This window comes from Thalassophryne amazonica, chromosome 5, assembly GCF_902500255.1.
Source record: "Thalassophryne amazonica chromosome 5, fThaAma1.1, whole genome shotgun sequence".
Taxonomy (NCBI): Eukaryota; Metazoa; Chordata; class Actinopteri; order Batrachoidiformes; family Batrachoididae; genus Thalassophryne; species Thalassophryne amazonica.
The window spans coordinates 28946928-28962354 of record NC_047107.1 but is presented as its reverse complement, the minus strand read 5'-3'; the positions used below and the strand labels follow the sequence as shown (position 1 = coordinate 28962354).

Below are 15427 nucleotides of genomic sequence, written 5' to 3'. Positions count from 1 at the left end.
GGGTATAATGTGCATGTTTTATATTACAGTGTAATCTCTCAAACTGTCTGTACTACATTTTCATCCAAATGCTCAAGGTTACCCGTTTTAGTGTACTGGAACATATTCACACCATTTATTGGTGCCATGACCCACTGTAATTGAATAGCAAACAATCTAATCTATTGAGGTAACTGCTTCATCTTTTCAGACATTACACTATGAAAATAAAAATAATGTAAAATATTTATTCCTCACATGAAACTGATCATTAACACAGACCTAACTGCAGAGCTCCTTTGATTTGGTCCAGGCCTGATTTCCTTTCAGCTTCATTACGGAACCGCCTACGAATGGTCGGAAACACTTTGGTTTCCCAGGCCTTTACCAGCAAAGCATAATGGTCCTCCTAAAGCCAAACAAGGAAAACGTTATAACAATTAGAAGAATAACTACAGTATGTGGAATGCAGTACAATGAAATAAGAAGAGAGTAGAAGTGGAGGCCTCGCTCACTCTGGGGACATCATCATCATCCTCATCATCACTCTCATCATCTGCGATTGGTGGAGGATGAGGATCAGGCCCAGAGGTGACCAGGTTCTCGTAGCTCAGCTCCGACTTGTAATGGCATGACTGGTCACTGTTGTACTCTGTACCAATGTGGAGGAGAGAACACAGACTGCTGGCTTAAAAAAAAAAAAAAAACAATGTTTGACTGGGAGACACAAGAATATAATAGATTCAACCACAACAAAATTTAAGAAGAACAAATAGAAGTAGCCCTGAATAAAAACACAGCACTACAGTGTTTATGTGGTGGACCAATTCAAAGTGTAAATAAATAAGCCATGCACATATTATTTGCCAGATAAAGAGAGACATACGTTGCTGTGCAACTGCCACAGCCGCTATGCGACACGGCGGTCCGTGAGAGCCCGAGTCAGAGGTGACGCTTGCCCCAGCGTCATTATCACTGTCTGAGGCCATTGCAAAGGGCAGTGCTTCAAAATTAGCACTGATTTCTTCTGCAAGGTCTACACACAAGTCAGCAGCATTCCTGTGCGCTTGGCCTTCTGCGTACGCAAATGGACGATTTCCAAAGTTGGCATGGATTTTTGAGTTCTGTGGAAAAAGGTCACAAAGGATTTTAAGTGATGTGATAAAGAACGACTGTGTAAGGAAGAAGTGGTTGGAACAGCAAAAACTGACCTTCTTTTGAATGTGGACCAGGGGCCACATTCCACCAGCTACATCCTCAAGAATGGGACAGAGTCGCTGACCACAGTAGGTGAAGTAGACCCTGCCTTTAGGGGCCTGACCAGGGGGTGGTGGGGTACCCTCAGAACGCTCCCACCCAATTCCAGCCACGTCACCTGTGTTTAAGTTCACCATGCGATTTATCAATATATTCTCAAAAAGTAATGGCTCTCCTTTGAATATTCAGTTCAAATCCATAACTTAGATTTCTTTAAATACAGTCCTAGTTGACAAAATCAAATTTGAGGAAAAGAAGCTGATTGTGTGTAGAAAAAAAAAATATATATATTTTATCTCCTCTCTCACCTGGAAGGAGCGCCACATCCAACCGGACACTCTTCCACTGGAGCAGACTGGATCCATTATAATGCACTGCCCTGCCATTACTAACAAAGACAAGAGACAGATGACTACGAAGAACTTGAGCCACAGACCGGGTAGTGGAAACATTTTCAAGACTGAATATCTCAGTATTGACATGAAGAAAATCATACTTATGAAAGAGACACGTGCCAACAGGGTTGGTCCAAGCCCCGTCTCTCTTCTCTGCCTCAGTGGCAAAACCAAAGGACACAATGGGACCACTGTCCTCCTCAGAGTCCCCATAGGAGACAATTTCTATTTCCCAGTAAAAGGATGGGGCCTGTAGGGGAATCAACAGCAAACAGTTTACAAAAATGATAACATGTTCAGAAAAAGACAAATGCAAGACTCCATTCTACTGTGATGTACAAACCTGAATGGGGAGAGGAGAAGTGGCATAGATAAAGGTGCCCCTGGGCAGCCCTCCACCAGCACTGGGATCAGCCAAGAAGGTGACGGAGGTTAGGCGAGATGAGAACATGCAGGCACGAACAGGAGGGAACACTCTGGATGGACACCAGGTGATTTCTTTGGGCTGGTGAGACAAGAATTTTTTTTTTTTTTTGGGGGGGGTTGATTTCAATGAATAACTCTCATGGCTGCCCCTCATTAATAACTCAATAACTTCAGACCAAGTTTCACCTCGACAGTGGATGAATTCAGTTGCACATGTGACTGTAATAAAAACTAGAACGCCACTGAAGGTTTGTCATATCTAACCTGACGTCTGTCTGTCTGCAGTGGTGGAGGTGGTGGGCGAGCGCAATCCCGGTACAGCATTCTCAGCCTTTCACACTGAGCCTCGACCATGCCAAGACGCTCCCCTGCAAATAAGACCGGATTCTGTCAGACAGGAAGATGCCACAGCTTGAGACATTAACAAATTCTCCAACAAACTGGTATGAAAAATCTAATACTGGATAGTAACTCATGGGGCGACATCTTGAGTTGGAGGTGTAGTTCCATTTCACAAAGTGCTGTAGCTGATATCTATGTAGCTAAAATTGTTTGATATGCATCGTAAACCATTAGTACAGAGCAAGTGCTCCTCCTGCACAGCTCAAACCAGGATGGTGACTGTTCTGTTTCTGCTCCGTCATCCTTGAAAAAATGCAGTCATAGACTGATGTATGCAAAAATCACTTAACATGAAAAGACCCACCAGGACTACATTCTTGGGCAACTAAGTTGAGCACTTCAACAGCTGCAGGGCACTGCTGGATGAACTCTTCACAGAAGGAACTATCCTCCAAGAGCTGGGCCATCACCAGGCATGCCCTGAAAGGAAACCTTGTTATAAAACTTTAATAAAAATATCAGTATCAGCAGTTACCTATAAACCCAGAGGGGCCAAAGTGATCCCACCACTAATTTGAGCAGAAATGTAAATCCAAAATATCCACAAAGATAGCCGCCATTATGAAAGCATTTCCAAATGCTCCCGCCCCGTGGGCGATGGTTTTAGTTTTGGCTTGGTGTTGCTATTTCAAGTCTTTTCAAGATATAAACAAGTATTCCAATGAAGTGTATTTAAAGTCAAAACAAAAGATCAGATGTAAAGCCACAGAACTTCCCCTGTCCTTTAGTATCTTCTATAATTTTAGCATCTCTTGGAGTCTTGGAGAAGTTGCATTAACAGGATACCACCCCTTTCTTGCAAATCTCAATGTCCCCAATCAGTCATTTTGAAGGTCAAGGTCAAAACAAAATGTGAGGTGTGAAACTACAGACCATCCCAATCCATAACGAACAATATCACATTTTTTTTTTATCTCTAGCCATCTCGGAGGAGTCATATTAATGACGTTTTTCAGCAAAATGATACAGTGACAGATTGACTGCAATCCTACAGCTAAGATGATGCATTGTGGCAAAAGCTTAAAAAAAAAAATGCATTTGTACAGCCCCCAGAAAAAGATGAAACCAGAAAGAATGTAAATGAATAGAAAAGAAGAAAAAAATTAAGTCTATACAGTTGTAATTAATTAAACAAAACTATGAAAACCTGTTTTTGTGCAGCGATGTTCATAAGTAAAACATACCCACCCCCCACTCCCACCACCAAGGCTAATGGAACAAAAAATTTAATTAAATAAACAAGTACAAAAATAGTCAGACAGGAACCTCTCCTCATATGTTAAGTGCGTTGGTGTTTTGAGTATGTTAAAATATTTTTAACTATCCAGTACGACAAATGTTAAGTATATCATCAAAAGGGAAAACCGTCTACAAACTCTATAAAGGGACTCCAGGTCAGGGTGAAGTTTCTGCAGACTTTACATATCTTATATCTCAATTCCTCCAAAGGTAGAAAAGATCGTACATCCCTCAACCACTGCAGACATGACTGGGCTGAATTTGATTTCCAATTAAAAAGTATAAGTCTGCGTGCGAGTAGAGAGGCAAATACCGAGGCATTTGCTTGAAGATTAGAAACTTTGAGGCCTGGAGGTGGTATGCCAAATATGGCTGTATGATAGTCAGGTGTTATAGTCTGGCCACAGATTTTAGAAAATACATCAAATATCTGTCTCCAGTAGTCACTGAGGAAGGCACATGACCAGAACATGTGTCCTACTGTAGCAGGTACATGACTGCATCTTGGACAATCAGGATCTGTAGTGGAGAAGAGTTTGGACAATTTATCCCTTGAATAGTGCAGGCGATGTAGTACTTTAAATTGAATTAAACCATGGTGTATATACAATGACGAGGTATGAATACGTTTTAAGCTCCGAGAGCTCAACTCCCAAATCTTTTTCCAATGCCATTTTAACTTTGTCCATGACATTGGTTTCAAGTCTCCAATCATATTATAAATCACTGATACACATTTCTTCTCATATGGATCCAGTCTTAGAATTGTATCTAAATGATTCTTAGGTGGTGGGAGAGGAAATGAGAGCAACTTTTCCACTGTTCAGTTTTTACTGACCTGGTTCTGATTTCAGCCAGCAAGCGAACCGCAGCCATTACTGGGCTTGAACCATCTCCAGTAGCTGGTAGAGAGGTGTGAATGGAGAGGCTGCCCTCCTGTGGCAGAAGCATGGATTGCACTGCTTGCACTACCTTCTCTGTGATTGACAGTTTATACAGAGGAAGAGCCTGTGGGCCCAAAAGTCGAGGAGGAGCAAGTGAGAATCAGCTGTTATGTTCCGTCAGAGCAGATCTTGAAGTTTAACACTGAAAGTCTTACCTCAGATCTGGGCGTGCAGAGGCGCGATATAGGTACTGTCAGAATGTCTGAAGCTTTACAAGCTCTTCTGTACTCACAAGAAGGGAATTTGACTGTAGCAATGCCCTCCTGTTCATTGATGGACATAACCACGCCCACACTGCCCAGCACTCCTTTCCCTATAACCTGCAGAACAACATATTCCAAAGATATATTTTACTGCCTTCAGAGGAGAATGGTGTGCTTTCATCTGGCATGCAAAAAAAACAGCATTTGCATTTTCTCATAACAAACCTGGACCTCAGAGCCAATCTTAATAGCTTCTTTGAAGCCTCCAAGGGCACAAAGCGCAGCAACAGCCTGCCTTCCAATGGCCTGCAGTTTAGCCAGTTTCCTGCCACTGCTGCTCCCATTCTCCAGGATGCTTTCCGCATACTTTCCCAGCTGTGGGATAAACATTAGTGCCCGGGAGAGCACCTACAGCAAAGCCCAGAAGAAAAAGCATTCCACTCAACAGAAGGAATTTCATAAAAACAGAAACAAATGTAAGCTTAGTTTGATACAGCCAGCATCTCTACAATAAACAACATAATTATAGCACATTATGGATTCACAAATAATAATCAGTGTTACTTTTTCAGCAGTGCTTGTCCAGATCTGAGCAGTGTTGGACTCTGGGGCAGTGAGCAGGCTATGCAGCAGAGCAATAACTTCAGCAGCCATACTGTTGGCAACATGGCCACTAATGAATGGCCTGATGGGGTCTGACCTGTACAAAGAAAGTTACTAAGTCAGATGTCAACTACAATCATGCACGAATAGACAGACAGACAAAAAGATCAGCTCTGTTGTACTCGTTGTTTGTATTATATATCAGTGGTAGTAAATCTGTTGTGAGGAAATGCCTGAAATAACAACTGGTCAACCCCTGTAAATGTAACTGGCAAATATGATCTATAAATATGATGCATTAAAAAAACAAGAACACAAAGTGTGGCATATGCCCCCATTCCTATTTGATGTTTGCGTATGGTTTTATTGAACTGATAATGAAATCCAGAAGTTATGTCTATAGCGAAATACTGGTGCTGTAAAGATGGTATATGCTGTATTGTACTTCCTCTAGCTTTGCTAAAAACACCATCAAGAAATGCTTTCAATCAGACAAGGCATTCTTTAATTACTGCGTGAAAACTACAATCAAGATGGACCCAAGGTGGCCATAGTGAATGATGAATGACCCCCATTTTTGACAGGAACCTTCCTCGAGGATCCCCCAATATACCACCAAGAAATGGTTTCAACCAGACAAAGTATTTTATAGTTGTGCGGAAACTAAAATCAAGAAGACACCCATAGCAGCCATATTGGATAACCGATGACAGCCATTTTCAAAAGGAACCTTCCCCTAGCCCCCCAAATACACCATCAAAAAATAGTGTTCTTGAGTTTACAGAGGGATGGTCGAACACCTTTGTGTTAAGTTTGTGGTAGAGTTACTTGTATGAAGTTAATATCATATAATACCCCAATTAAAGACAATATTCCAGTCTTCATCTGTTTAAGATGTCAGACCACAATTATTTTCCTTCATGCATATCTAGATATGGTGTGATACCATTCTATGACGTTTCATTGAAATCAAATTTAGGAGGAGTTGAATTTAAAAAAAGGTGCGAGGATGATGAGATGATACAGTATAGGAAAGTAAGGGTACATCAAAAAAATTTAAGCCTTGCTGTTAATTACTCACCTGGCCAGCTCAGAATTCCTGTCCCTACAAACAGTGGTCTGAGCAGTTTTCTTCTTGTCACCAGTGGTGATGCCTCCTGCAGTCTCCTGGGCCAGTGTCTCCACAGGTGGACCAATACTCACGATCAGGCCAGACTGTGCCCACTTGTTGGCCTTCCTCAAAGCTGCAGAGGCCTCCTCTGTGATAACTTCACAGCTCCCACTCTGCCAGAGAAAAGAAAGCAGAAATTCACACACAGAATCAATATAAGCTTTTAAACAATGGGTTACTTTTGATTTTTAGTCACAACTCCAACCTTAGTCATGTCTCTGTCCATCTTTACCACCTTTTCCATGTTCGCTCCAGTGCCAAGCCGAAAAGGGCGTCCCTCTGAGCTGCTGCAAGGGTGGAACAACACTTGTAATCAAAATCAAAAGCTTGCTAATGAAAAAATTTAAATCTGATGAGGGCTCTTACCTGAGAAGTGGTTGAAGAACCTCATGGGATGACTGGTCCTCTCTCTTATGAATAAAGATTGATAGCTTGCCATCAACTGCCTCTCCTTCCTCCCCAATTTCCTCAGATTTCAAAGCTCCTTTGGAACTGGCACGAGAAAGACTAGTGTCTGGCTCAGAGGAGCTCGGGGAAAGCAGTGTCTGGCAGCCTGGCAGATATAACAAGGTGGATTTAACATTTGTCATGTTACTGATCTCATAACAATGACTCTCCAGTTTACCACATTTTAAACTTACAAGCATTTGATAACAAAAAATATATATATATTAATAGATGTAATAGGCTTACATTCAATTACTTAATGAAGTTTTTTTTTTTAAGAGACCCACCTGGGACAACATAGTCTGCCAGCTTGGCTAATAGCAAAGCAGCAATACGTGAGGCAGGGTCAGTGGCCTCCTGCTGATCAGCATCTAGTGTGTTAATAGAGTAGCTCCACGATGGCAGGGCCACGTTACCACAGTCCTCCACACTCATGAGAGGCAGGGCAGCGCGGCAAAGCTGCAGGATGATAAGTACAAGCTTTGGGGAGGGCCTCTGGTCCAGCAGCAGAGACAAGAGTTTAGAAACGCAGGCTGGTTGGCTCAGGATTGCTTTACCTATGTGGCTCCTAGAAAACAAAGCAAAGAAATGGCATTCATAAAAAAAAAAAAAAACCTGAACAAAATACACTGGTAGTTTTTTTTTTTTTTAAATACATGCTGATGAATCAACAAAAGTCTCCTTCGTCAAGACACCACTCACAACAGTCATAACATAGACATACAACAGAAAACAAACAACGAACTGTTGCATCTGGGCCTCATGACATGCTCATTCATAGGGGTGATATCTGAAGCCATCAAAACTAGGTGTATTCATCCACAGAGACCTGGTTGCACGAACCTCAGACAGTGCAGCCACTGACAAGTTTACCATGCTCCCTTGGGAGCAGTGGCAGATGGTCATCTTTGTAGAGAGAACTGATATCCCAGGTGCCCTACCACATGCTACCTCAGGTTTGGACCCTTGCTGTGAATGACCTCTCAGTGCTGTACCAGTCACAACCCTTCAGAGACAAGACCCTTGGTGCTCTGTGGCTTTGCCTTTTCCAGAGGTGAGCCTCCACATTGATTCGCCCCAATCCCTTCACAACGCGTTATGTTTCAATGTAAGACAACAGCAGAGTTAGGGCTGAAATGTGCTTGCTTTTTAGTCATGTGTTCACGTAGACAATTAGCCGAATCATGAATGTAATTGTACAGACTATAAATGTTTAGAGGATGTACACAACTTTCCGACGGACACCAGCTAACTAAGAACACATTTAATGAATGATAAAAGGATTTGTACAGGACACGGTGAGGGAGGACATGCAAAAGATGCAGAACACAGGGTCAGACAGAAACTGCTGACCTGTTGTGGCAACCCTGAATGGGAGCAGGAGAAAGCAGAGGATTGGCAGATATATCTGTGTCATTAATTTTTTACTCCCTAATATCTGTATCATACTGGGCCCTCCAAAAATCCATATCAGTCGGGCTGTACTGTCAAGTACACTCGGGCTAGACTTGCGGTCTACACACCATTTGCCAATTACAGTGACAATAATAGTGAGAGATGACAACAAACACAATACAAAGAGATACATCAGTGGTTCTCAAACTGGTCCGCAAGGACCACCTAACCGTTTCCATCTCTCCCTACTCTGCCACAAGCTAATTAGCACATTCAATGGTGCAACCAATCAAGTACTAACAAACACCTGAATGAGCCAATTAGCTTGTGGCAGAGCAGGGAGAGAGAGAAAATGTGTAAGTTAGGTGGTCCTTGAGGACCACTGATATACATGTATGCATGTGTGTGAAAAAGCTATTGAGAAGAATGAGATTTTTTAGGACGCCTAACATTGTAGCCAAATTTAACAATAACACAAGCGCCCTCTGTTGGCGAAACTGTGGACAGTTGGGTGACTTCTCACACATTTTCTGGGAATGTCCAACGGTAAAGATTTTTTGGGATAACGTAAATAAAGAAATTAAGAAAATCCTAAATTTAAATGTACCATTTGAGGCTCACTGAATAATATTAAGTGGTCAAACAAATGATGTTTGGGAAAACAGAAAGTTCTACACATTAAAAGTTTTACTATTGGTTGCCCACAAAGTGATCACAGTTAAATGGTTGAAGCCGCATTCGCCTACTTTGGATCAATGGATCCAAAGATTAAAGTCTGTAAATTGTAGGGAAGAAATGACAGCTATCCTGAGTTTAAAAAAAAAAGATATTTATTTAAGAAAATGGTCATCTGTTATTCTTTACTTAGAAAATAAATGTCTTTTGGATTGATATATTGTGTATTATTATAATTGCTATTATTTTTATTATTATTATTTTATTTATCCTTTTCCCTTCTCTCTCTTTTGCTGTTTCTTGCTCATTGTGAATTTTCACTATGTTGGAATTAATTGTCCTAAATAATGAGTGTGCTTACATGTCAAGAAATGTTCACTGTTAATAAAAGTTCAAAAAAAGAACAAGTTATTGTGGCTATGTGCAGAATATGACAAGTGTAATGAGGAGTGTGATACCGGGAGTCATGCATTATTATGAGGCATTACATCACAGCCACATGCAGGCATGGCCCCAAGGGCACGTAGGGTGGCACAGACCCACAAGAGCACCCCAGTTGGAGGGGATATGCAGAGCAATGAGATCAAACTATCCCATGCTGCCAGAGGGTGTCAAACAACCAGAGACATTTGCTGTCTCATCAAATGCTCCAGCGTATGTGGGGTCATATCAGACTCTGGCTGCAGAGGAAAACAACAAATTAACCACAAACGGAATCAACCAGCTGCTGTGGTTTCGGAAGACACCGTTCTGTTGGAAATCAGAGAGCCAGACTCCTTCTAACCTCTTCCAAAAACTCAGAGAGAAAAAAAAAAACGTGAGTGAAGAAAAATGTAGCCTGAAATTAGGAACAACCAACAAAACTAAGAATAATGAAAAATCCAAAAGTCTAAATTCTAACTTGAAATATCAAAATTCTAATCTTAATGATTTTTTGCCAGAAACTGAGCTTTTAAGATCATTTAGATTGTTTTATGAAGAAAAATGAAATTCTTGACAAATGAACTAAAAATCACAATTTTAACCATTTTAGTAATTTTAGACAAACGTTACTGATTTATCAAATCAGCATTAGACCTTTTAACATTTCAGACTTTAATCTGAATAATCTTAAATAGTGCGGTATTTGTGAGTTTAATGATGTTCTGACTGATTTTTGATTTAATTTGGCTTATTTTAAATACATTTAGCAAACATTACTTCCTTTCCTAATTATTTTATTCTGATTCTTTTATTACTTCGAAACTTTTTGTTTTTACTAATTTTGACACACTGTTTGCTGAATAAATTTCCAACTTTTCACGTGCTTGATGCGATGCAATAAAGGCTATCAGGCCTGTAATTAAGAGTATAGTCTCTTGTTAAGTTATATGAACTTTTTAAAAGGATTTGAATCAAAATAATTAAAAGCCTCTCTTTGTTGATAGAAAATAAAATAGGCTTTGGTGCTTTCCCCAGGTCACGTGTGAAAGTTCTGAAGGGTTCTCTTTAGACCCTGAATAACAGTACTTCCCCAGAAAAGAAAAAAAAAAAAAATTAATATCCTAAAAAATTCCAACACATTTAACAACAATGCCTTCAGAAGAGATCAGCCTTGAATCTGAGGGATTTTATATGCAGATGTAGATACGGGCCAGTGCATTTATGTATCTAATATATAAAGCTGATCGTGTGTGTGTGTTCGCTATGCATAGCCACAGTAATTACGCAATCCACACCAAACGCTATGGTGACTGGGGGCACCCAGGGGGAGGTAAGTGGGGCCCATAGGTTGAAAGCATACATGCGTGAACACGAACACACACACCCCCTTATACTGTATATTAAAATCATGACCCACTCACTTGAGCCCTTATTTTCACAGTTCATGTGGTACTCAGGTCAGGTAGCAAGCATCACACTTTACTTACTATATAGTATTGACTGCTTAGAGTGCACTTTAATTACAATCTGTACGTGACAGCATGTGTGTGCGTGTTTTTTTTTAATGAAAATGTATGTAAAACGTATAGCTTGTTGGACTGAGTCTTTCGCACCCGACAGTAAGTGAAACACAATCAATGCAGGTGGGTGAGAAGAAGATCCCCAGCTCCAACATCAGACAGGTCCGAAAAACACAAAAAGCAAGTGGGCCAATGCCTGGCCTGGGACTGCCCACAGGGGCATGCGTCGCCAGCACCAGCAATCACTGTCACGCCTCTGGGATCAAGGTCCCCACACTGTAGCTAATAATGAGTTCTTTCATGGTCCTGGCTTTTGTGAGAAGTGCCAATCCCATTACCAGACAACAAAAATGGGGTTTCTGTCAGCTGAGGGATTACCTACAGTCCCCTGGCTGCAGAATAATGCCACGTCCAGGATGTACATACAAAAAAATACAGAAAAAAAAAATGAAAATGAATAGATAAAAAAAATTGAAAGAAAATGAAAAAGTAAAACACTTACAACCTATATATCAGCTCAATAGAATATATAATCATACTTTATATAATGCCTAAATAGATCCTTGTCATTTGATTGGTGGTTTGTATGTGACATGATATTGACCATTTGTACCATTTGCCATTGTGTTCCATTTACCGTCCAAATTTGGTTCCATTTACTGCGCAAATTTGGGTCCATACGTTTTGTACCATTGCACACCTGGCCACCGTGTACTCACACTAGCAGCAACAGCACTTAGCTTAAAAGCAAACAGCGGCTAGACACAGTGCCCAGACTCACTGGATAAAGGATGGGAAGGCTGGATGCGCTGAGGGAGCTTGAGATTGTAAGTCGGGGGAGAGTCCTCCCGAGAAAGCAGTGTTTGCCAGAGGCAGAGCCACGCAGGCCGGGTTGGCTCCACCGCAGCTCGGGGCTAACAGGGGGGCCACCGGGGCACAGCAGGCACCGTCAGATGACACCTGGGTGAGACGGGGCATTTTGGGCTCACTAACGAGCTTTGGTGGACACCGTAGGACTGGGAAGGACCAAGTCTCTTTTCTCTTGTTTGGAAATTAATAAAATACCACATGACAAGGATCTATTTTAGGATAAAACAAATAATGAATGTTTTTTTTCCATAAGTACAATCCAAAGAATATTTCATGGAATGGACAGAATGTTCCATCTTTCACAGCCTGAAATTTTCTTACCATTGCACTCAAACATTCATTATTTGTATAATATTAGCCATGACATTTTCATCTGGAGAAACCAAATAAAAAAAAAAAAAAAAACAGGTTACATAAAATATTCACTTATTTTGACATTAACATTCATGTCTCTGGGAAATCAGCCTTTGAGATCAAGAGATCCCTGGGAAAAGGTTATGGAACAATGGGGGTCACTGGACAGATATGTTTCGCAATGCTCTGCAAGAGAGTGAAAGCCCAAGTCTTTATGGTACTGGTGCTTCCTGTATTACTATATGACTGGGACACTTTGGTGCTAACCGGTGCGCTAAGATGACTCACATGAGGAGTATCACTTACATTGTGACGGAACCTCAGCTTTGACATTTTGGCCATGCAATAAGTTGCTGTGTTTATGATCCAGCACATGGTGCCTGAATGTTGAGGACCTCAGTGGCTGCAGAAAGCCAAATGGGATACTTACATTTCCCCTGGCTGCAGCAAATGGAGACTTACTTTCAGACCCAAGGCGGTTCCTTATTGTGGTGGGCATAATAGTGTTACAGCACCATTGTATGTTCCTACACCTGACAGATTAAAAAAAACCTTACCTAGAAAGGTCATTGAGCAGACTGAGCACATCCTGTAAGGCATCGTTTCCAGCTGCCTGATTGCCACAGCACTCTGTAGCTCTGGCCAGATGATTGGTCAGCAAGCTGGAGACCTGGCGTGCCAGACCAGAGTGCACCGCATCTGTAGAACCACCTTTGAAAAACCACATGAAAAAATTAATCAGAAAGAAAAAAAAAATCTGTTCGGGTGTGTGTGTATATACAGTGAGGAAAATAAGTATTTGAACACCCTGCAATTTTGCAAGTTCTCCCACTTAGAAATCACGGGGGGTCTGAAATTTTCATCTTAGGTGCATGTCCACTGTGAGAGACAATCTAAAAAACAAAACAAAAACAAAAAAAACAGAAATCACAATGTATGATTTTTTATTAATTTATTTGTATGTTACTGCTGCAAATAAGTATTTGAACACCTGTGAAAATCAATGTTAATATTTGGTACAGTAGCCTTTGTTTGCAATTACAGAGGTCAAATGTTTCCTGTAGCTTTTCACCAGGTTTGGACACACTGCAGCAGGGATTTTGGTCCACTCCTCCATACAGATCTTCTCCAAATCTTTCAGGTTTGGAGTTTCAGCTCCCTCCAAAGATTTTCTATTGAGTTCAGGTCTGGAGACTAGCCAGGCCACTCCAGGACCTTGAAATGCTTCTTACGGAGCCCCTCCTTAGTTGCCCTGGCTGTGTGTTTGGGGTCATTGTCATGCTGAAAGACCCAGCCATGACCCATCTTCAATGCTCTTACTGAGGGAAGGAGGTTGTTTGCCAAAATGTCGCATACTTTTTTTTTTTCATAAGGAGTATGTGTGACTGGGGGCAGTGTTGTGTGCTGTACATGCTACTACACCCTATGATTATGTATATGTTTGAGTGTTACGAGGGGGGCATTCTATTTACAATACGTAGTGTCGCTACATGTTTTTATTTGTTAAGTGATGTTTAACATCTTGGTTGTATTTATTTGTGATATTTGATGATTTTATATGTGTCATATTTATTCGTGATCAAGGACTGCAGATGTAAATTAGCCTAAGGCTAACTCTGGTGCAATGCATCAAATGGTGACATTTATGTTTTAATTGCACATGGTCCCTTTCAAATAAATTGAAATTGAAACTGACATGACCCCATCCATCCTCCCTTCAATACGGTGCAGTCATCCTGTCCCCTTTGCAGAAGAGCACCCCCAGAGTATGATGTTTCCACCCCCATGCTTCACGGTTGGAATGGTTTTCTTGGGGTTGTTTTCATCCTCTAAACATGGTAAGTGGAGCTGATTCCAAAAAGCTCTATTCTGGTCTCATCTGACCACATGACCTTCTCCCATGCCTCCTCTGGATCATCCAGATGGTCACTGGTGAACTTCAAACGTGCCTGGACATGTGCTGGCTTGAGCAAGGGGACCTTGCTGCCATGCAGGATTTTAAACCATGACAGCAACCATCAGCTCTCTTCAGGTCATTGACCAGGTCCTCCTGTGTAATTCTGAGCTTTCTCAGAATCATCCTTACCCCACAAAATGAGATCTTGCATGGAATCCCAGACCGAGAAAGATTGACAGTCATCTTGTGTTTCTTCCACTTTCTAATAAATAATCATAACAGTTGTTGTCTTCTACCAAGCGTCTTGCCTGTTGTCCTGTAGTCCATCCCACCCTTGTGCAGGTCTACACTTTTGTCCCTGGTGTCCTCAGACAGCTCTATGGTCTTAGCTATGGTGGACAGGTTGGAGTGTGATTGATTGAGTGTGAACAGGTGTCTTTTATACAGGTAACAAGTTCAAACAGGTGCAATTAATACAGGTAAAGAGTGCAGAGTAAGAGGGCTTCTTAAAGAAAAATTAACAGGTCTGTGTGAGCCAGAATTCTTGCTGGTTGGTAGGGGTTCAAATACTTATTTGCAGCAGTAACATACAAATAAATTATATATATATATATATATATATATACTCAACAAAAATATAAACGCAACACTTTTGGTTTTGCTCCCATTTTGTATGAGATGAACTCAAAGATCTAAAACTTTTTCCACATACACAATATCACCATTTCCCTCAAATATTGTTCACAAACCAGTCTAAATCTGTGATAGTGAGCACTTCTCCGTTGCTGAGATAATCCATGCCACCTCACAGGTGTGCCATATCAGGATGCTGATTAGACACCATGATTAGTGCACAGGTGTGCCTTAGACTGCCCACAATAAAAGGCCACTCTGAAAGGTGCAGTTTTGTTTTATTGGGGGGGGATACCAGTCAGTATCTGGTGTGACCACCATTTGCCTCATGCAGTGCAACACATCTCCTTCGCATCATCCGTGAAGAGAACACCTCTCCAACGTGCCAAACGCCAGCGAATGTGAGCATTTGCCCACTCAAGTCGGTTACGACGACGAACTGGAGTCAGGTCGAGACCCCGATGAGGACGACGAGCATGCAGATGAGCTTCCCTGAGACGGTTTCTGACAGTTTGTGCAGAAATTCTTTGGTTATGCAAACCGATTGTTTCAGCAGCTGTCCGAGTGGCTGGTCTCAGACGATCTTGGAGGTAA

At 41.4% G+C, this 15427-nt stretch overlaps 1 protein-coding gene and 1 long non-coding RNA gene across 3 annotated transcripts in view; one reads left to right on the top strand and one right to left on the bottom strand.

Moving 5' to 3' along the window:
• The window catches only part of LOC117510247 (probable E3 ubiquitin-protein ligase HECTD4), a 128600-nt gene that overhangs the window by 40992 nt on the left and 72181 nt on the right, over positions 1 to 15427 (bottom strand). For both annotated transcript variants that reach the window (XM_034169886.1, XM_034169887.1), the window contains exons 35-52: positions 12861 to 13014; positions 7354 to 7634; positions 6986 to 7172; positions 6825 to 6906; positions 6530 to 6732; positions 5410 to 5545; positions 5071 to 5253; positions 4798 to 4962; positions 4537 to 4706; positions 2764 to 2879; positions 2322 to 2425; positions 1975 to 2136; positions 1733 to 1881; positions 1545 to 1624; positions 1191 to 1354; positions 866 to 1103; positions 495 to 631; positions 262 to 388 (exon numbers count right to left, since the gene is read on the bottom strand). In XM_034169886.1, the coding sequence (XP_034025777.1) occupies positions 262 to 388; positions 495 to 631; positions 866 to 1103; positions 1191 to 1354; positions 1545 to 1624; positions 1733 to 1881; positions 1975 to 2136; positions 2322 to 2425; positions 2764 to 2879; positions 4537 to 4706; positions 4798 to 4962; positions 5071 to 5253; positions 5410 to 5545; positions 6530 to 6732; positions 6825 to 6906; positions 6986 to 7172; positions 7354 to 7634; positions 12861 to 13014 (2838 nt within the window). The remainder of the gene's footprint in view (positions 1 to 261; positions 389 to 494; positions 632 to 865; positions 1104 to 1190; positions 1355 to 1544; positions 1625 to 1732; positions 1882 to 1974; positions 2137 to 2321; positions 2426 to 2763; positions 2880 to 4536; positions 4707 to 4797; positions 4963 to 5070; positions 5254 to 5409; positions 5546 to 6529; positions 6733 to 6824; positions 6907 to 6985; positions 7173 to 7353; positions 7635 to 12860; positions 13015 to 15427) is intronic.
• On the top strand, positions 4057 to 4282 carry LOC117510248. Its single transcript, XR_004560653.1, has 2 exons — positions 4057 to 4187; positions 4229 to 4282. It is a non-coding gene; the product is annotated as an uncharacterized LOC117510248 (long non-coding RNA).